Source organism: Ptychodera flava, chromosome 14 (genome assembly GCF_041260155.1).
Source record: "Ptychodera flava strain L36383 chromosome 14, AS_Pfla_20210202, whole genome shotgun sequence".
NCBI classification, from domain to species: Eukaryota; Metazoa; Hemichordata; class Enteropneusta; family Ptychoderidae; genus Ptychodera; species Ptychodera flava.
In genome coordinates this window covers 8,056,406-8,079,265 of record NC_091941.1, presented here as the reverse complement: position 1 = coordinate 8,079,265, position 22,860 = coordinate 8,056,406, and the positions used below count along the sequence as shown (strand labels likewise).

Sequence of the window (22,860 nt, the reverse complement as noted above, 5' to 3'; positions counted from 1 at the left end):
AACGTTGTCCTTGACAAACATTTTCGATACTACAACAAGGGGCTATCAATAGGAAACTAAATTCATCGTCAGGCAATGTAATTTGCATTGGCCAATCAAAGGATGTGACGTCATTTTCGCGGCAAATTTGTGGCTCCCGCGAAACCAGCGCATTCTGCTGGACGGTGTTGATCGTTTAGTTGACACATGTACGAACTTTCCTAATAGTTGCCCGATCTGATGGCCATTGACGAAATTTCGTATTTGTAATCATATGAGATACGCTGGAGTTAGACAATGATGATTCTTAATTCGCTTTACCATAGGGAAAAGTTAGGAAACTGGAATGACCAAATCGGTGAGTACTACCAGTGCACCACGGAGCTGCCAATGCGCTATTGTTCCCAAGGGCCTTTCCTTCCTCGGCCCCCTTCCAGCTTCATGCCACGCTCGCTTGGTGGCCAACCGCCGTACCAAATCTTGCTTTCAATTCCTCAATGAAATCTAAGGTAAAAACTCACAGTCAAAGAGGGCAAATTCCCTTAGTGGTTATAAGTGTAACGGATTGACCAATATGACAATGTGCAGTAGAATGCGGATCGCTTGGACTTGGGCCAACAGCGGCCAACTGAAATCCAATGTTGTATATCAGTTGGCCTATGGATGCAGGATGTTTGCCCGCGTCCAGCTCCAGATAAGTCACTGTCATGTCATTGACAGTGTCAGTGGGCACAGACATTTTTACTAAAGAACTGGACTGGCCACCCGGGGGTGGGGTGTCACCGTTTCTGATACCCGGGGTGGGATGTAACAGGTGTAAACCTGTTTCTGACTTTGCATGACCATGTTTTTGAAATGCCCATTTTTTTTGGGGGGGGGAGGGGAGGGGGGTCAGTGAGTTTTTGAATTTCGACACAGGCTCATACTTGCCTAAAGTGCCAGCCACAAATTCAGTTGCATTTTCAGCTCGATCTTTTATATCAGACATATTTTTCAGTGCACCCCTCAGAATTTAACCCTTTACAGCGAGCGCGAATAGAAACTGGACACCTAATTAGCAAAGTACCGAGCTGTATTGCGAGGCATATTGCTATTTCCCTTTGTAATTCGCCAGTGACTTTGTTAACTTGTCAGCGATATCGTTTTATGTTTCAGTCAGCTGCAGACACTTTGAGATGTTGCAATAAAGCTTATCTGGGTTTGAGTAATTCAGTATAGGGGTGGCTGCTTGTTGCTTGGTGGGATTCAAAACGAGTGAAGATAATAATATCCGAATCATACACTACTGGAGTGAAACTTCACTGATAAATAAAAATATTCTTCAAACTACACTTTTGGTCTCATTTACTGCTCATCGAATTTCGATAAAATGTGCATGATGTTCGTTGCAAGTTTGTGAATGAGTGGTATCTTCCATAGAGGACGGCCAATGAGTGGTCACACGACTTCTTGGCGGCAAAACTTCCAGGTAGTTAGCTGAGCGGTTTCACCCTCGCGAAGTGAAGTTTCAAATGAACACAGTTAACATTATGTACCAATTTCAAATACTTTACCGCGGCAGAACCCGTCAGGTGTACGCCAAAGAACAACTCAAACAATATTCCCAATTGACGTCTTTCATCACTCAAAACATACCATCGCTCAAGAATGTAGCTTTTCAGTTACAGTACGTCAACGATGAGAAGACTGTCATCACTCTCAGTGATAATGAATATGATCTTCAAGATATGTACCGATGCGCTGCACCAGTTCATAATGCGGACTTCGTTCGATTAAAACTTATGGTCAGCGAAGGGTGTTCACCAGCTATGGTTTTACAAGGCCGAAAAAGAGATCGGGATGAGTCTAGTAATGACAACAGTGCAGGCGGAGATGGCGAAAGACGGATACGAGCAAGACAACAACTACAACTTGATCATGAGTTAGAGACCGTCAAGTCGAAAAGCAAACGATGGAAAGATAAGAAAGAGGAAGAGATGTGTAAGGAAATAGAATTTCTCAAAAGTGAAAAAGTGGCAGTGATAGCACAGAAGCAAGAAATGGACAGAGTAGTTACCGAAGCCAAACCCGTGGGAACTAATCTCAGAAGTACTTGCAACATTTGTCACCGCCGCGGACACAGGGCTACCGGCAATAGGAACAGCGAGGGCTGTCCACTCGGTGAGCCTTGCAGAGGTTACATTTTCTGCGGAAGATCGGATAAGCACAAACATGACTACATGGCACGTCTAAAACAACTAAAGGAGCGGGAAAGCCAACTAACAAAAGTAATAACATCGAAAGAAAACGAACTAAAGCAGTTGCATGACTTTCAAAGTCGATCTACCAGTGTTTTCACAACAGCCATCACCCCACGGCTCCTCGCTGCCTTCCCTGATAAATACAATCGTCGAACAACGACAGGCAAAACTGACCTTCAACGTGACCTAAGCATTCTGAGGAAGGCCTTCAATAACCAAGTAAAGAACCTTCCCGCACTGTCTAACGCCGAAAATGATCGTACAATATTTTCCAGGGCCATCAAAGAACAGTTGCGCTCCATGAACAGTGAATACAGCGGATGCTCGACAGAGGAAAAGGAAAGTTGTACAAAAATATACGATATTCTTATCAATGGTAAGTAAACATATATAGTCATTTGAGTTGAATTCAACAATAAATTGTACTTCATGAATGTAGTGAGCAGTGCGACATAAAGTCGTTCATAATATGTATAAATGTATTATTTGCTTGTTTATTGATTATTTTTAATCTCCTTTTATTTCATTTCGTTTTTCACAAAGCGTCTCCGGTGCAAACAATGAAAAGTCATCAAACTTTGGACCTCTCCGATACGGAGTGCGCTAACTCCAGTGGACATCACAAGCAAGAAAGGATTAGGAAATGCCGTAAGAGGATTGGGCGTTGTGCAGATCATGAAGCAGAGAACGTCGAATCTTCGCAGTCGGAAGATGATGACATTACACCACATCAGCTGAAGGGTATCGCTCGCGCAAATCGCCGGGAAAGTTACCGCGACATGTTTTATTATCCTCCGCCAATTTATCCTTTCCATTTCCAGCCCTCGTTAACTCCAGATCCAGGTTACACACGCGCACCGGCACAACTTTTGCCTGACCATGTATATGCCCAACAGTTTCGCCATCCATTTTTATCCTCCCAACACGTATCGTCAACTCAAGGCCCAAATTTCCCATATTATGGAATGGGATTATCTCCGTCATACCAAGTCGCTACATTCCAAGATACAGGAAACAGAACGAGCGGGCAGTTTACACCTGTAGACTCTCTATCTCGACCGCACAACATATCGTCATCAGAGATGCTTTCGGAAACGCGCGGAAAATATGCCAACTCATGTGATTGACGCCGGGTTACGTCAAATATCTGGTAGTACAGATATTCAAGCTAGGGCACCACCAACTCAACAAGTCACGGCCGCAGCAGCAATTTCTACCGACACCAGCTGCCACCGGCCATCCCCGATAGCAACAGATCGTCATGCTGAACAACACATGTCAAATATGGATGCACTCTTCGAAGCTGCTTTGCTATTAGGCCTACAAACTGGGACGTCGAAGAAGAACGCGACAGACACATGACTCTCATTGAAGTTTGGATTTACCGGTACATGATCTCGCGGACTTGTCAAGCAGTATGCATTTATATTTTGGCATTCTTGGACTGCTGAAAAAGTGCATAAAAATACTGCACTCCACGTTCATTATCTCATGTGATTCAGCTACTTCCGGTACATATCTTGTCAGCGAGTGTGCACAACAGACTACTTTTGCTGTTCTACCGGTAAATTCGTCGTATTTTGGCTGTTTGATACAAATCTCATTTACATCGTAAATATTTCCATCTGAGCTTTTCATCATAATAAGCGTACCCAAACGTTTCACATTGCATTGCTGTTAAACTTATTATGTTTCCAAAAAAAATGTTCTATTTGTTATTTAAAAAAACCCATGGCCAATTGTATTGAGTTTATTCATGAAGATTATATTTACCTACAACAAACTTTTCCTTTCAGATGTGCCATGTCTTAGGATGACATTTTTCCTTTGTTATTAAAATACTGCATTTTACAAGAATATTCAATTGATGTGTTGTAAATACTGAATGTGAAAACCAGTGGATGTATTGAGTGTAACGAAATACAGGTGCACAACTAAGTCTCACTTTTGTCAACAACGTTTATTCTATATCGCGTTACAGAGTATAACGGTAGTTTGATACAAGTCTCAGTATTGCCGAGGAGAGAACGCTTCAAAACATGGATTAGGAACATCAGTGTCATGCCAGTTTGCATATCAATCTAGAAAACAACTACATAATCCAAACCTATGTTTAAAGAAAAGTTTGAGCGTGAGAGAAACTCTGACAACGTTGACATGTATTAGTCCAGCTGACTTCAAGTCCGCAGATCAGCTGTATTCCGCTCGGTTGATTACGGGACCATCAGAATGTCACAAAGTTCAAAGATAGATAGGTGATTTGGTAAGTTTTTGTGGGCAAATCTGAGTTAATGAGGTACAAATTTGCGCCCACAGCAACAGAAAAACAAACGCATGTGTAAAATACTGCATGCCATGTACAGCTGATTAGTAATCATTCGCTTGATGCTCGGTCCCAAGGCCGATGAATGATCAGAGTCAAAACAACGGGAAGCCGCATAGTCTAAAGAAATTCCGAGACATTATCGGTGTAATTTCTGAAACTCCGTCTATGATAGCAGTTTCTGTAAATTGCGTAGCAAATATATCATGCTGTTGAAGGTACCATTTCACGTAGCGAAAACAAAGTTCACACGTATTCATTTCGGGACTGTAAGGGGGTTGAAATATCAGATCCACTCTCCGGTCATTCAGTAGTTGGCGCAAGTTTGTCTCTGCAAAGCGCCCGTGGTGGAAACCACAGTTGTCCATTACCACAGTATCGCCTGGTGATAAAATCTGTTGACCTTGGTCATCTACCATTTCTAGGGCCTCCTCGAAAAAGTGCACCATTTCTAATCCGTTTGAAGGGCCGTCAAGAATACTGAAGTAACTCACTCCTCGCGCGCAGTGAAGGAGGTTTAAAGTAAAATTCACGTCTGATGTGTAACGCTGAACTTCAAACGCACGCTGGCCTATTGAACTATGCCCGTATTGTCTGTTAGCGGTTGTCCTTTTGATGCCTGCCTCATCGAAAAAAATGAACGCTGAGAGGGTCCAGTTGGGTGACTGCATCAATATACAGCATAATCCTCTGTAAATTCCGTTCAGTCAGCTGTTCAGCAGGAATACTTTGTATCTTCTTGTATGAGTAATTCAGATCTCTCCTGAGAATTTCGTATATCGTTCTGCATGCTGGGAGAGTCTCTTCCGTGCAAATGCTTTCACGAAGGAGTTCTGCCCGTATCTCAGAGGCAGTGATCGATGCTTTTTTGAATTTGAGAAATTCGACAAATTCAACTACGTCCGGCAAGCATTTTGATCGGGGAGCTCCAGGTATCTTCTGCCGCAAAACGGAACCTGTCCTGGTAAAGAGGGTTAACACGTTCTGAACCGTAGACTTTGGCGTATTCAGCTGTTCAGCGATCTGACGCACACTGTTTCCAGCCGTAGACAAATCAATAATTTTCAGTCGCATATCGATATTGAGACGGGTCGACATCTCTGTCAGTTGAAGTTTTATTTGAAAGATGCAACAGTATTTAGTGTCATGTGACAAAACGGAGACGGATGCATTTTCTTTGGAGGGGCGTCCGCACTAGACTTCAGTACATTTAGCGTCAATTTAAGGATTAAATCACATTACGTCAATGTGCAATTTCCACTTACATTTCTAAGTTATAATTGTCTTCACTTAGGTAAAATACTTGTTGTATTTCTAAATTGATTTTATCCTGAGAGACGGTGCCGCTGGAAACGCGTTCGACCTAATCACAAAATAGTTTATTCAGATAAGGAATGGTGAGACTTGCCGACGGCCGTTTGGTCGTGTGTGAAAGCGGAAAGTCACTGGGTATAGCTGGGTAAATTGTCTCTATAACCGATATAAATGTATGGACCCTTTTTACTGTGGTTTGACATTAAAACCTGTAAGAAAATGCAAAATTTAGGTGCGCGTACGCTATACTTATTCATGATACGGATCCTCAATAAGAGAGACTGTGTTACTGAAGGCACGCATTCAGTTATATTCTGGATATTGTGTTAAACCTCTACAAAACTTTCATGGTGCGCATCGCATCGCAGCATCTCTTTTTACCTCCACAATCGCCGGTTGCACTCTCTATGCAATTCAAAAGTTACAAAATTGTGCTGAAATGATCACTTCTCCTGGACTCAAGCATAAACTCCTTTATTGTTGTTTGCGTGGATACCACGAATGTGGCCAGATGTGAGAACCTGGACATAAAATTTTGCCGCCATTCACCTCGCGAATGTTGCGCCAGCCACTCTATTTGGAAGAAACCACAGTTGACTCATTCACGATACAAGAAGTAGACACAAACAAAAGGGGATTTTATTGAAATTCAAGAGAGCACTAAATGAGACCACAAGTGTAGCTTACAAATATCTTTATTTTTTAGTGAAGTTTCTGATATTCACCTGAATATCATTATTATCTTCACTCGTTTTGAATCCCACCAAGCAACAAGCAGCCACCCCTATACTGAATTACTCAAACCCAGATAAGCTTTATTGCAACATCTCAAAGTGTCTGCAGCTGACTGAAACATAAAACGATATCGCTGACAAGTTAACAAAGTCACTGGCGAATTACAAAGGGAAATAGCAATATGCCTCGCAATACAGCTGGGTACTTTGCTAATTAGGTGTCCAGTTTCTATTCGCGCTCGCTGTAAGCATGGTAATTTTCTTCCGCCGAAATTTTAGTGCAAAATTTAACCAATTTTTATGGATTTTTCTTTAATTTTTTGATAATTTACAAACAAATGATCACATTTCACTTGCAGTTTTTTCTCAAAATTTTGGCAAAAATCTGAGAAAAATTGACCGGGGTTTATTTTCTAAAGAGGACAAAAATAGACCTCGGCACTCAAAGGGTTAAACATCTATAGACATATTTTTCAGGACGCCCTTTGGGAGCGCTACTTTAATATATCTGCCAGATTTAAATCAGCCATATATCAGAGACTTTAATGTATCAGATATAGCAAAGATAACCAGATGTTTAATGGGCGCACATTTAATTAAACATATCAGAGATATATGTAGGAGATACCTCTATGTTTGCAAATTGAGTCTGTTTTGCAAAATGTACTAATCATTATGAAATCTGCTGTTCATATGAAAAGCATGACAAATTTCTGATACTTTTCTGTTTTCTCTATGGGAATTCATCAACATGCACTAATATTTCACAATATATTTGGTACAGTGTATATTAGAAAGAGAAAAATTACAAGATATTTTTCGTTCTCATTGATGAAACTATTTTCCTTTGTGTCACAGGTTTTCTGTAAAAATGTGCTATTTTCATGACTAGAATAGTTAACAACAGGCAGTTTTTGTCATTATTAGCTGTACTTTTATGGTTTCATTGTTAAAAGAAAAGGTCCTCGCAAACACTGCCCACATCAGATTTGGTAACAACTTACAAAAATACCTCTCTATGGCTTCTAAGGTGATGTACTTGGATGGATGGCAAGTCTAACCACCCATCAAAGTTTTTGATTTTCTGCTTTTCTCTCTTTGATATATGATTGACAACCATTTATATACAACAGTTCGGTACATCTGGTTATGCATAGAAAGTGTGAAATAAATTCACAGCTCATTCAAAATACTGTATTAAAAGTTCAAATTGACACTTTGAAAGTCCTATCTTACAACTGACATGTCTATTTTATTAAAGCACAATGGCTGTTTTGATTGTTTTTGATACTCTTCCGAGTCCATGATTGTATATTTTCTAGCTCATAGCAGGGGTTTCATTAAGCTTTGAAGTAGGGGGCTATAATGGAAAAGTAGGCGGCTTGCAGCTGCCATGACCACAAAGCGGTCGTCGTCGGGGGAGGGTCCGCCGAAGGCCGGAAACCCTGAGAAATGAGCTAAAATTTACTTTTTACAGCTTACAGTCACTTGAATTTCTAGTATTTTCAGGAGAATTGTCAGCAGTGTTCCAGGGCAATTTGTGTTCATATCATAAAAGCCATTTTCCTGGGAGATAAGGCCTAAATATGATGATAAAATGTGGTAATGTTGACGATAATTTGAACAAAGCAAACAAGTCTTTAGAGCCTTTATGCTGTTAGGAGGTAAACTATAATAATTCACTATTATTAATGATATGTAGATGATATTATACAGTGCTACATCTAGACAGGGGATAGGGGATTCCCCCTCTATTGAAATGTTGGCACCTCCAATTAATTTGTCAAGGGGACCACTCCCCCCTTTCATGAAATGGTGCCAGTCACACCTTAGAGGTACAAGTAGAACACACGAACAGGTGAAATGCCCCCGAAATTTTCTGGTAAAGGGGGAAATCCCCCTTTTTGATGCCATCCTGGATGAAACACTCATAATGTTATGCTTAAAATTAAGAACCCTAATGTTTGGTATGGAAATCTGTAGATGAAGTACTTTGATACCACTGAGGAGGTAAAAAGGATAATTTATATAACGAATAATGATAAAAAACGACAATCATTACCATATTTTGCAAATAGAATCAAAGATGCTCAAGGTTATTTGACTATATATATGGGTATGCAAAGTAAGAACCTTGATATAGGATATGAAATTTTGTACGTTCTGAAGCGCACATTTGGATTTAACCTGACGATCGCTTTTGAAGTGAATTTAGAGGTCTGATCGTATTGTAACCACTCTGGGCGACGTTCTTATTGGCGTCGATAGACCAAAGAGCAGTACATATCATATATCCAGCTGGTTATACTCCTTCACAATTACGCCTACCGCAGTGCAACGCACATTGGCTTACTAAAATTTCAACTGTAGGCCTAATCGGAAAGTTTTTCGTGAGAAAAAAAATCAGGTCATTGCCTTTGAAAAGTTTAAATCCACGTAATTATCCTTCTCTTGTTTCTTGGTCCACTTCAAAACCGAGGATCGTACAGCGAAGCTTGACCTTGCGATCCCTTCCGTCTTCATTTGTTCATCGACCATTTTGAGTTGAGCTAACGACGGCCGACAGGTGTAGTATGCACGTTTTCATTAGCGTATATAAAGGTCACCAAATAGGAATCAGCAATTTTGGTAGCCAATAGAATCGTCAAATGCAATTCCGATTTTTATTGAGGCAGTATACGCAACACCGTGCTGCATCGTAGTACAAGGCGATCGTAGTAGTCGCTCGTCTTCTAAATTTTGTTTCACATAAAAGCTGTTGAAAAGTTTGATTACACAGCTTGTGAAACTTGTCCATATCATTTCAGAAGGTAAAAAATATTTTAGCTATGAAAGAGTTCAAATTTCAAAAAAAGTAGCCGGCGAAATCGTGAGAGTAACCAGTCAATTTCGCCGGCTGCCGGCTCTTAATGAAACCCCTGTTATAGATAATAATTGTGATTGTATGATTTACAGACAAAATTACTTGTTACCAAGACGATTAATGTGTAAGTCGTATGGCCTCTCCGCCAGATAAATTCTTAGTGAGAGGACTGCATTGCTGTATTGTTTTACATAATTTATTCATGTGTTTTGTCATTTTTGTCCTTTTAATCCCCCAATAACTTGGGATTGGCAGTAGGCTATAGGTGTTTGCTCTTGTTACAGTAGTCTTCCCTTTACTATCTATGTTTTCATCAACACCTTAGTAACCTGCCATTTTAGGTGATAGCAGCAGTGACTTACCTAATATCTGTCGATCCCAGGGTGGCCATAGCAACCATTTAACTCTCGAGGCCACAAAATGTGAAAGTTGCAACCAAGCTTTCACTGGTACATGTATCTCAATCCCAGGTTGAACAGAACCAGCCCACCAACGCTCAATCCCCGTATCAACACCAAGAATTTGAAAGGGAGCTATTTATTGTGTTTTACCTGAAATTGCCTCAAAATATACAAAAATGTGACTTCTGCTTGAATGATATTGTTTATTTTCCTTGCAAATTCACAATGCAGATACTTATAAGTATTTTATGACATAATGGAGCATTTTCCATTCTATTTCTGTTCAGGTGCTTTTAGTGAAATAGTTGAAAACTTTGACTGCATTCAAGATGATGGTCATATGATTCACAGTGCCATTGACAACTCTGCAGTACCACCAGTATCCTGTGCCTTTTGCAAAGTTCCAGGGTTTGAACACATCTTGGCTGTGGCTGATGAAGATGGCAGTCTACGCATTTTAAACACAGAGAAACATGGCATATTCAGCAATCAAGAACGTATGTTACTATTATCAACGGATTCTCAAGTTTGTTGAATATAGTTTTTGTCGATTTGTTTGCTTTAAATTGCGAAAAAAAAAGGAAACATGTCTTTCAAATAGTTTGTACATATCTAATACGTGTTCAAAACCTTTTTCCTTCTACACCTGACACAGATCCCATTGATCTTGCACTTGATTCCTTATGTTATCTTCAAACCAGACGCTATTCTTTACTCTATTGATCCTCATTTGTGACACACTGCTACATTTTTTAAAAACATTTTGCAAGAATTGGTACTTTGCAGCAATACCTTTAGTCAAAAATGAACTGCTGTAACCTTTTTTGAAACTGTTGAACATAAGAGGAACAAATTATTAGACAGGGACGAAGTTCAAACCAAGGTGTTGCATTCCAAAAAGAGTGCATAGGTTGTCATTTACTGACTGACTATTCTTTCCTATAAAATTGTTCACTGTCAGTCTGTTCTAACTTATTTGTCAATTATAGAGAACAACTTGGTCATAGATGTCACTTTCATTTTCTTTAGATTGGTTAGCTCATCGCAATGCAATCTTTGACATCGCATGGCTGGAGTCTGAACCTCAGATTCTGACAGCATCCGGAGATCAGACCGCTGTGCTTTGGAACATAGAGACTGTCACAAAACTGGCAACTTTCAGAGGACACAGTTGCAGTCTGAAGGCTGTCAGTTGCATTAGGGACAATAAATTATTTTGCAACCTGCGCAAGAGATGGTAATATCATGATATGGGACACAAGGTGCAATAAAAGAGGTAAGGCTTTTCTCTTTTGCCGTTTGAACTTCCTTCTAAACCCTTGATTACGATAGCAGAAACTTCATTGATTTATTCATGGGAATGTTGCTGACCTGACTGTGATAATGTGGTATTCTTCCTACATGAATGATGGAGTGTGTGTTTAATCTGTATTTCAATACAATTGACTTCAGTTTCAGTATGGCCCAGGCACATGGCCCCTGGAATCACAGCTCAAAACAAAAGCTTGTGTCAAAAGCCAATTTCAACATTTTTTCCACATTAACATCAGCTGAGGTATATAAGATATTAATATCATGAATGTGAAACTAACAATTGACCAGAAGAAGAATACTGATTCTGATTTCAGTTTACAAGTTCAAAGCGTACCAAAAATTTTATTTTCCTTTCTCACAATCACTATTTCTGACAAGTTCTCCATTTCTACTGAGCAAATACATCACATTTAATATTATTTGCATCACCTGTTTGCAAACACATAGCATGTTTGGTTTGTTGTGTTCATATAACAGTGAGTGAAGGTGACAGCTGTACTCCAGTGGATGTTATACGAAGTGCCCACATCAACACCAGTGCATCAACTCCCAGACAGAGAAAAAAGACACGTTTGTGTAACACCAAACCAGCAAATGACTCTCAGCAAAGTGTAACAGCGATTATTTTCCAAGATGAACACTCTCTCATATCAGCTGGTGCTATGGATGGGTAAGTGTACATTGCATCCAATTTATATATTGCATCATGAAATCTACCGAGTTACAATTAACTGATAAACATAAATTTCCATCTTTAAAAAGATGTTATGTATAATTGTAAACATTTAACCAAATCAAAAGTTTTTGAGGAAAGATAATGACTTGTCAAACATATCAAGTTGGCCTATTTTATTATCTTTCAATGACGTTATCTTCATTTAATTTTTGCAGGGCTATAAAAATTTGGGATTTACGTAAAAACTACAACAGAAACAAGGCTCCTACACCCCGACATGTCTTTCCCTATGCTGGCAGTAGTATAAGGAAAAGAGGTAATGTAACACTTTTTACAAAAATATCTATAAAACTTTGAAGAGTTTTCACAACACGAGGCAAAGGAAAAATATTTCTGCGAAGTTTTGAACAGTAACCAGAATATATCATTAGGGTTGCAGTAAAGTTTCAATGCTGTTCAGTGGATGGAATATGTATTAGCATTTTTTCTACTTGACTGGGAGAATATGTGAGAATAGTGGATGCAAAGATGATATGGACAGATACTCATTCCACTCTTGGTATCAGCTTAGTACAAACACAAAAACTGTCCGCTTGTCAATCAGTTAAGCTAGTAACTCAGTAGTGCCTCATAACTGAAATAATTGAAGTTTTGCTCAAACTTTGCTTTGGGAAAATTCAAACCATTCACCAAACTTGAAATTAAAAATCAGGGGTCACTCACAAATTTTGGTACTGAAGAAAAGAAAATTACCCCACCAACCCTGTGTTATTATAAATCTATGGAGAAATTTAAATTTATAGTTTTCACAAAAATATGGTGAAAACTTTGTTGATTCCATGCCTTCAAAGTGAGCCTACACAAAGTAGTAGACAAGAAAAGTATTGTAAATCTTTGAGTCTGATTGTCTGTCTCCACAGAAAATTCTACCTAAACAATGATGTCTGATATTGTTTGGTTCTTTTGTTTCATGTTTAGGATTTTCCAATTTACTGTTGGATTCCACGTCCTCCAGGATGTTTGCCAGTTGCACGGATAATATTATATACCAGTATGACTGTGCAGGTATTTCAACTGCTCCAGTAGCACAATACACCGGACATTTACATTCCTCATTTTATGTGAAAGCTTCTCTCTCACCAAACGATGAATTCTTACTGAGTGGCTCCAGTGATGACAATGGCTACATTTGGCAGGTATGTACGACATTGCGTTTTATTTGAACTATATCGGTGTATGATTCTTGCATTTTGTGTTGTATTGAATTATGCATCAATTAAAATCTCGGAATTTATCAAAGCATCTTAATACCCAGGGTAACTCGATTTTAATTTTACAAGTCTTCATATTTTTTATCCATACATGCAACCAATTTGAATTTACTGTACTTCTGTGGAAAATAAACTGAACATAATAAACCCTTTCAACTACACAAACGAGCATTTTGCATCATACAAGATAAAAGGATTCTTTGTGTGTTTTGGATAACTCTTCACCCTGTAACTATATGGTGTATATCCATACTGAGATTGAAGCAAAAGCTTGTTGAAAAATATTTAATTATCAAAGAATTCAAATCAAATAATACATTATAATGGGGAAATATTCAAATATTCTTACATCATACATTGTATAGTGATGTAACATCAGAAAGTCCCAGTATTCATGTAGCCAATTGTCCAACAAACACAAATTGAAATCTCAATACATACCAATGGCAATGTGAAGTTAATATATCAAGTCACAAAATCTTTCATCTTTTACAGGTCGGTAAATCGGAGAAACCATTATACCAGTTGCAAGGCCATGCCAATGAAGTTACCAGTGTCGCTTGGAATCACAAAGACTTCTTTAAGGTATGTCTTTTGGATATTTTGCAATGACTTTGAGTAGAAAACCTAAAAATTCTAGCTTTATTGTGTGTTTTGCTTTTTATTTTCATCGTGATTTTCGTTAAATACGTTTACAGCATTTACCTGTTACATTTGACTTTCAATTGTCACAAATTCTTTTTAACAGTGTAAGTTTTATTTCTGTATGCAAATGCCTTCAAGCAAGCCAGAGGTTGGTATGGCTTACATTCAGTATTTGTAACAATATAGAAAGTTGAATGTGAGATTTGTGCAAAATAATTCAATGTCAATGCAGTGAATATTTTAACATAAATATCAGTTAATCAGATTCCTCATTTTTTTGTAGTTGGTCACTTGTTCTGATGACAATACTGTCAAGGTATGGCGATTGAACAAAAGAGCGGAACCACTTCCTATCAATGAAAGAAGTGGATGGTGTACTAAGTACATATCCACAGGTGCATCAGCTGAGTCTACAGTCAGCAACCATGCAAACGGTGAGAGAACATTCTTTAGTTGAGTTTGCAGATAGTTTTTTGATGTACTTTTAAGAAAAATTGAAATAAAAAGTTTATAATACCCACTAAGATTGCTTTAAAGTATGTCTTTCAAATTGTATTTTTTGCTGATTGTTCCAATTCTTTTACTGGAAATCCATAAATATGTTGGGTAGATGGTGTGCTTACCTGGTAATCTGTTAACATGATGAATCTATGTAGAGATTGAAGATGTACAGACACTTGAAAAATAATCATAAATGTGTACTGTCAGGAGGCAAGAATTATTTGTGAGAAAAGTGCAAAATACCTCATATTCAGGAAGAATTGAAGGTCATCTTTGGCTCGATTCAATTTTTCCACTTGGATATAATTCCAGCTGAAATCCTCATTACCCATGTATGCATGTTCACAATATAGTGAAAATGTGACAGTTACAGTGCATTGCACATTTGTTTACTGTGAAAATATCACTGTCTGTGGAAATGGTCTATGGTAATTAGAATGTTACACCTAACCCTCCAAGACCAATTTATAATTTATGATATTTTGTGTTGTCAAGTAATAAGGTACAGTCAAACCTTGCACAGTATTCCACTTTTGGCAATGGTAATGCAAATACAGTGATTTATTATTCCATCCTACAGGTAACACAGGATCAAATGATGTCACTGTCATTCAGACATCGATTTCTTCAACAAGAGCGTCTACTGACAGTCAGCTAATGACAATGCGGCCACTGTCACCACTTCTAGCCAGAAGTGCTCCAACCAGTCCAGTGAGCAGTAGCCCAAATGCAGCTGCAACCTTGCCTGTCACCCCACCGCAATGCAACATGAACAGGAAATATGTATCACCAAAACTCAGGGACTCTTCCATTAAAAAGTGGTTGGACAGGAAACAGCTTGTCAAACAAGGGACTCTGAAAAAATCTCCAAGAAAATCACCGGTGAAGGAGAAAGAGAATGTCAGTGGATCTGCTGATGATGGAACTTTAAGAGGTGTCAAGAGGAAAATTGAAGACGATGAACGATTTTCAAGAGAAAATAAAGTCAAGGTGTGTGAGGAGACGACATTCAATACTGGTGATTTACAGCCGTTGGAACAGCATTTTGTGATGGAACCAGAGGAGAAAGATGTGCAGAAACTATCTGAAATAAATGTTAACGTTGAAAGTAATGATGTTGTGACAGCCTCGCCAAAAACTGACAAAGTCAGGAACATGAAGGGAGATGAAAGTTTTTGCAGGTCACCCACCATTAATCTACCAAACTTAGTGTTGGATTCACCAAAGAAAACAAGTGGACAACAGCAACTAAATTGTCAGGGTGAAATGAAAAAGAAACAAACAAACTGGCTGAGTCAGCTGACTAGACAGAAGAAGTTACTCAATAGTGAGGATGTTGTACCAAGCAAGCAAACAAGTCCAAGCAACGGCAAAAACTCACCAAAGTTGACAAAGGTCATGAGAGCAAGTAACAAGGACTTGATGTCCACGGGAAGTCGACGACCCTTGTCTCCAAAAATGCCCCAGGTTTGTTGAAATCTATATGATTTTCAGTGGCTGCTCACAAGAACATATTGTTTTCAAACTGTACCAGAATTTACCACATGTACAACTGTGCCTTTAAAAAAAGATTGCATCATATGAAAGGAAGGAATTCAGAACTGGATGGTTTTGTGACTGATGATAGTTTCCCTGGCAATGTGTATAGTGAAGATTTCAAAGAAATACAAAAGTTCTAGTTAAGGTAGTTTGCGCTGTTAAAATGAAAGACTGAAACTTTTGCTCCAACTCATCTAAAACAAACTTTCAACCATTCTCTTTCAAAATCAAGAATAAAAATTAGGTGCCACAGTAATGTTGGTACTAGAGAAACTAATTACCCAATATTTACTGATATATTTACAGATATATGAAATTCAAAAAGGCCAACATCCCTGTGTTTATCTCTATGTGGGAAAATAAAATTCCTGGTTTTCACAAAAGTAAGGCAGTGAAAACTTTATTTACCGTAAAAACCCGATCAATTCGACCACCCTATTAATTCGACCACCCTATTTTTTTCACAAAACATAATTTTATTTGGGCCCTTTCAAATCGACCACCGACTAAAATTTGGACTTTCTCGATCTCTATTAATTCGACCGAATTACATACCCTTCAAAAACTTCCTTCAGTTGGTGAATGAACGATATTTCAAGACATCGAAAACCACCGTTACGAATACGATGAACCAGGGTCAGACAAAAAGGCAGAAATGAGAACAACAAAGGGCTTTGTAAACGGCTTTCAGATTGGTTTTCATTGGGTCACATGATTATTTTCGCTGAGTATGAAACCTCAGTGATTTATAGTGAGCTGGATCTCAGTCGCCCTCTTCCGAAATCTGCGTGAAGTTTCAGCGTGTGTGAAGTACCAACCCTCTAGTCTCTGGTTTTGTCACTATTTTCTCACCTTAATATCGAAGAAAGTAAGAATAAATTACCTACTTTCTCCCTTTCTCATTGTCTTTTCCGAATTCTTACCATCCCGTGTCGATTGAAATTTACAGACTTTTTCTGTGTGTGAATCAATATCCCTTCCTAATTGGACAGATATTATGTTCTAAACCACATGTTGCTTGTTCCTAAAACACATAGACAGATGTGCCCCGTGCACTAAAAGGACGAGTTTGCGAAATCTTTTGCGAACGCTGAAAAAATTGCTGAGGAAAAATCGATGTTACATGTCAGTAAGTACGGCCGCCACCGCCGCGCCGTGCGTTCTTACCGACTGGGAACAGAGCCCGGGGAACAGAGTAATATTTTCAAACGCAAATGGGGACAGTGTCAAGGAAAGAGTAAGACGACGACTTATTTTTTTAAGCTGAAGAAATTGCTCTTTCTGGCTGTTTTAATGACTCAGTCGAATATTTTTGTACCCAATTAATAAATCATAGACAATCTCAATTCTCGGTTTCTGGCAATTTTTGTCGACCGATAAGTCTTTTCATCTTCAATATTCCATTCTAATTTCACCTATATAATATCCTAACCTCCTGTGACTTTCCTTCTAAACGTTGATTTGCCTTGTGCACCAAAAGAGATGCTCTATTTTATGCCAAACGATGAAAAGATCCCTGAAGAAATAACCATGTATCAGTCAGTACGCCGACGGCAGGCGAAACCCGCCGGACGGCCATACCGATTGGGGACAGAGCAGAGTAGATCGAAACGCAAACGGGGTGTTATTATAGGAAAGGCGGTGACTTATTTTAAAGCTGAATAAAGTGCTGTCTCTGGTTGTACTGTGTAAGTCTGTCGATCGAAATATATATTTTGTTCCCAGTTGATTAATCATGGGGGATGGCAGTCTCGATCTCCCCTTTATGGTTCGATATTTACTGACTCGTTCCTTCTCATTTTTGTCAATCGATGAAAGCATTTCGTCTTCCTTATTCAATCTTACTTTGACCGATGTGATATCCTGACCTACAGTGTCATTAGTTTTGACCAACGTACAAAGACGTTGCCCATGCGCCCGGTTGACGAGATATTTTGCAAAACGGTGAAGAAAATTATTATTTATTTATTAGCCGTGTTCACAATAATGACACTGGCTCAGAAAGAAAGAGAAGGACAAGAAAATGTATAACACTGAAATATTTGGACACGTACGGCCGTACTGCATGGGGGCCCGGGAGACATCGATATCAGTCTTTCCGGACTGTTTACATGTAGCTTAGGGGATATCAAAGGAGATGAATCAGTTGGTTGAATAAAACAAAAGTTTTCAGACATATTTTATGTCAATGTTGTAAATGTTGGACTTTTGATTCGATTGAGAAACCAGAATCACCTACGAGAGATGTCTGTATTAAACACGGACGCACAATTCGGAATAGTTTGTTGTGCTACTGCCGGTCTCAGTCGTGGTGTCTCTCTCCCATAAAATTTCAAAGCTATAGGCCTACACTTGTCGTTTCGATTCACAGGTAGCAGTACACCGATGACCAGATATTAAAACAAGTCTAAGCAATTTTACGCCGTGAACGTCCTTGAACCTATGGACGTGCCCATTGTTTTACTGCGCCCATTAGTGTGTAAACCCCTGCTCGTTCCCAGCAGAGTACTTTTTTAAAGTTCTGTACATCAGTGAACACTTGTGTATAAGCCCTAAACCTAGTTTAATTCAATTATGGAAAGGTATTAGTAAAGAATAAAGGGTCGTTACAGCTGCTAAAATTGCGAGAAAAATGGCACGTTTTTCCAGTACTTTTACAGTTCTGTGCTTTCCATCCCCGTTACTCAAATAGAATAGTCCTATTCACAAGCGCTATTGTTTTAAATCACGTCCAGGATGTGCAGTTGATTTTCATTCTTTCGTGCAATTTCATTTGTTTGAAGCAATTATCCTTTCATTTGACTGCTCTGTGGGACTCTTCTGGATATGTGTTTGGATAAAAAGAACTCGACAGTGAAAGACATAAACTTCGACGGTGATAGGTATACAATATCGGTTCGATGTGCGAAGATATACAGATTACAAGTTATTTTAGAAGTTCTCAAAACCAGTAAAAATATTTCTGCGCGCCACTTATTGATCGTGTCTTCATGTGAACGTCCTTGAATCCGTGACCACAACCATTGTTTTTGAAGTGTTCGACGGTCGATGATCGGTAGATTAATATGTTACTGAACTATCGTGTGTTGTTAGCATGGTTAGGTAATAGACGGTGTAGTCTGTAGAGGCGATACGGCGAAATTCCAAGGCCCAAGAGAGCATGTGACGTACATCGCATGCTTTCTTACAACGAACGAGCCGTCGGTTTCCATAGCTACGTGAAATCCGCCTCACCGATGTCCCTGTCCTGATTCGGAGAACAACTTTCAAGCTGCGAGTTGAGGTTCAGATGTCCGATTTTTTCATATTCAAAAGGCTTATTGATTCACAGCGAACGCCCGCCTTGTTTTTAGCACATGAGGGCAATTGAAAATTCAAAGCCAAATAGCCAGTGGGAAAAAATTCCACGGGACGACTCGCTCTCACCAGCTGTCGCAATGAAAAAAAATCGAAGTCTCTGAAGTCGGTATCATTGCTCCGCCATGTTTACTGTTAGTTGTACGGCCAGTTAAAGTCACAGATTTTGCTTCACGGCAAAATTCATATAATTGCCATACCGCGAAGTTCCCTGTGCAATATGTCTTATGTCAATTTGGCAGCAAAAGCGTCACGGACATTCGATCGATGGTGATACACTTTCTCCAGGCCGTGACATGTCACCAGTTACGAACTTTACCGGTTTTCGATACGAAATATGCAATATATTATCAGCATTGTTCACGTTGTGTTTTGAGTCTGATATCGAATATAACAGGGAAAAACTAACGATTTGAGAGACGATAGAGACCATGCCCGATACGGAAAATTGACATCAACTACTTGCATTGAGCAGTGACCTGAAACTTCAGACTTATATATAAATGTCGACAATATAAAATATCGAAATACCGGAGAGGGAGAGAGAGAGGTTTACGCTGTCACGATTTGATTATACTGTTTCGGATATGACTTCGGTATAGACGATACACAGACATCGAAAATGTACACCTACTTTCCAGAAATTCGACTAATCTTATAATAAGAGTAGAATAAATATAAAAGTGTTGGTTGAAGTAAATCTTCAGATGTTGGTTTTCCAAAGTTAGACAATACTTACAGAAATATGGTCATCATAGTCTTCTCTTAAAAACTATTATCTTCAACACCACGTTTCTTATGATCGGTGATGTCATTTTTTATTATTTTTACAAACTTTCAATGCATCAAACGCCATTAGACTATCTCATCTGCCTGTCAGGGAGTTACTATATATTTCCAAGGGCTGGCACACGATGTCAACTTACGCGTCGAGCGGCCGGTGGCAGTGTCACAGATCGCTTCGTCTGTAATCGCGGCCACTTTGATTTTGATGTGACACCCAGGTGTGTTTGAGGTTTTTTGTTACCTAATTTGTCGACCTCAAAAAATTCCACAGTCCATGCTTTGAAGCAGTCTCAACATGGCAAACATGTCTCGCGTAAATTTCATCCTCGTCGTTCCAATTAATTCGACCACTAAATTATTTCGGCAGTTTTAATTTCCTAATAAATCGACGATTTTGAAATCGTAATTATTTTTTTCTGGTCGAATTGATCGGGTTTTTACGGTACTCAATAAGCTTCGAAATGAGCCCCAACAAGTGGTACAAAAAAAAAACATCGTAAAAGTTTGAGAAAAATGTCTGTCTCCAAGGCAAATTCCACCTTAACCAATGTATTTTAAAAGTCATGCAGGGTTGTCTAAAATATTTTGCAATTGCATGTCACAGAATTGCATATTATACTCTCTCTGTTCAAAAAAATTATTACACAAGGCTGTACAGTGTTGTATAAGGCCAGCAAAGGCAATTTCAGTGACAATATTAACACTTTCTTTATTTGTTTACATTTCAGCCAACGACTCCTACTTCTCCAAAGTCACCGAATACAAGATGTATCCGACATTACTTCCAGCCAGTGTCAAGCAGAAACGAAGTCCAAAAATGAACAACAACAACAACAACAGGATTCAAAAAGAAGTGTACCAGTAACATGTATGCCAAGATGAGTTTTAAACATAGACTTGATCTGTATGATCAGAAGAGAAATGTGATTATTTCAAACAGTAGCAGCCTTGCGTACATGTCCTAATTTTAGTGACCGTAGCATTATAAGTGACAAGTTTATCCAGAATTCTGTTAGCAAAAGACATACCCTTGATGACAAGAGAAATCAATAAAATGTACAAATCTGGTTGATTGTCTATGGCAAATTTTTGACACATGGTTGACATGTCGATAAATGTACTTACCAGATTAAATGCTGTATTACTTGCCTCAAAGGAAATGCTATGTGATACTGCCAGAAGTTCTGAAACCAGGATGTCCCGTCTCAGAGAATGACAGCTTAGTTATCATTGAATGTGCAGACATCACACAGTTGCTTTTGTCATCTGTTAAGCAGCATCAGCATGTTGATTTAGGATGTTGAGTAAGGGGACCATGATGTAGGAAAACATATCATAATGAGGTCAAAGGACAGTTTGTGATATTGTAGATATCAATAAAAAGACTGCCTGTATGTAGTTTTGCATGTTCTGGTATTTTTACTGATGTTTCCTTCTTACATTCATCCTTTTATCATCAAGTTTGGTATAATCCAACAATTTCTGTGGCAAAGTAGGAGCTCTTTAAAATAGGTAGTGATGATTGACTGATAGAATTTATGTTGGGTCAAGCAAAGCAAAGCCTGGTTGGATGTAAGACGTACATTAAGGATACTTTGTAGTTGAGGCAAAAAAAATCAAATTTTAACACTTTTCTGTAATAATTGATTTGTAATGACCGTTGAATCTTTTAATTCTTTTCCCCTGGAGGAACCATCAGAGTTGCTTACATAGGATACAAAATGTCTTGTAAAACTACTGAAGTAGTGGTTTGTCTTGTTTAAGATGAACCCTTATGCAGGCTAGGAATGAAAGCTAGTGTCAGGAATCTGAAAAATTGATCAAGGCTTAGGATAGTGAGTTGATCATATGTGTATTGAATGTGGTGCTAATCAATACTTAAATTCTTAGAGTTTTATCTGATATATTTACATACCTATAATAAATTTTTTACATGTATATATATATTTTGTTTGAAATTTGATATGTGTTCCAACTGTTGTCTGCTGGTTTCTCGAGTAGCTGTATTGTATGCATTGTATTATCAATGACATCCTTAATTAGTCATCCTAGACTCTTCTTGAATACATGTACTATTATTGAAATGTTTCTCCAGATTTCCTAAGATTACAGCACTGTCACTTGATTATAAATCGACCAATGTCTTTAAGGGTTCCACGAATTGCTTTCATTCACATTTGAAGAGCTGTGTGCTCATGGTCATTCATTGTGTCAATATGTTGACCCTGTTGATATGATGTCTTCGCTCAGTTGAGGGCGCACTTGTTTGTAACTTTTGAATTGGTAGCAATAGATAACAGTATGTATCACTGTATATTCTCCGTAAATTTTTCAGATTTTTGTCAAGATAACCCAACTAGTAACTCGATACATACTGTATAGTAATTCAGATCTCTGTTTCTATCGATTGTTTCTGTGATCATGTTAAGGATTTCAAGGGAATAAATTTGGAATATATGCAATAGAACCTTGGAAGACTATTATATGCCAAGCACAATCTCAAGTTCAATATCTATAAACCATTACATGACGAGGTAATGTTTTTTCTCTGAACCAAGATGAGAAGTGTTCACTTATTATTTTGTGTCAGCTCTTCACACTTACAAGTTTCATTCGTTAGGTCTTGATCTAACCATAGACCCTCGAGAGTTTTTCTCGAGGGTCAATTATCTAACGTACTAGATTTTGTTTTTGAAACTTGTGTCACAAACTGGCTCTTTTTCTAACACTCACCAACCTGTGGACGATGTGTGCGTGTCAGTTTTTAGGTGTATAACAATTAACTGTGTTACCTCAAATACTGGTGACCGACTCTACAAAAACTCATTGATTTTTGTTCAAGAACCTTCAATTTATGGCAACAGTGTCCCAAGGCTCATTTTGCTTCCATTAGCAAAGACATGACATAAATGGTTTC

The 22,860-nt window shown here is 38.6% G+C and overlaps 2 protein-coding genes across 2 annotated transcripts; both read left to right on the top strand.

The window, feature by feature from the left end:
* The first annotated feature begins 128 nt into the window (after nucleotides 1-128).
* On the top strand, nucleotides 129-22,410 carry LOC139149183 (denticleless protein homolog). The gene is made up of 10 exons (XM_070720755.1): nucleotides 129-337; nucleotides 10,142-10,351; nucleotides 10,884-11,130; nucleotides 11,646-11,838; nucleotides 12,060-12,160; nucleotides 12,823-13,040; nucleotides 13,611-13,700; nucleotides 14,044-14,194; nucleotides 14,842-15,728; nucleotides 20,672-22,410. The coding sequence occupies exons 3-10, from the start codon at nucleotides 11,100-11,102 to the stop codon at nucleotides 20,762-20,764; spliced, it is 1,764 nt and encodes a 587-aa protein (XP_070576856.1). The 5' UTR covers nucleotides 129-337; nucleotides 10,142-10,351; nucleotides 10,884-11,099; the 3' UTR covers nucleotides 20,765-22,410.
* Nucleotides 886-4,235, top strand: LOC139149181 (uncharacterized). Its single transcript, XM_070720753.1, has 2 exons — nucleotides 886-2,595; nucleotides 2,763-4,235. The coding sequence occupies exons 1-2, from the start codon at nucleotides 1,491-1,493 to the stop codon at nucleotides 3,344-3,346; spliced, it is 1,689 nt and encodes a 562-aa protein (XP_070576854.1). The 5' UTR covers nucleotides 886-1,490; the 3' UTR covers nucleotides 3,347-4,235.
* Nucleotides 22,411-22,860: the final 450 nt, after the last annotated feature.

Coding starts and splice junctions, on each gene's coding strand:
- LOC139149183 (XM_070720755.1), top strand. CDS start 11,100: ATGATATGGGACACAAGGTGCAATAAAAGAG. Junction 13,041..13,610: donor ACAATGGCTACATTTGGCAG/GTATGTACGACA, acceptor CATCTTTTACAG/GTCGGTAAATCGGAGAAACC. Junction 14,195..14,841: donor AGTCAGCAACCATGCAAACG/GTGAGAGAACAT, acceptor TCCATCCTACAG/GTAACACAGGATCAAATGAT.
- LOC139149181 (XM_070720753.1), top strand. CDS start 1,491: ATGAACACAGTTAACATTATGTACCAATTTCAAATACTTTACCGCGGC. Junction 2,596..2,762: donor ATACGATATTCTTATCAATG/GTAAGTAAACAT, acceptor TTTTTCACAAAG/CGTCTCCGGTGCAAACAATG.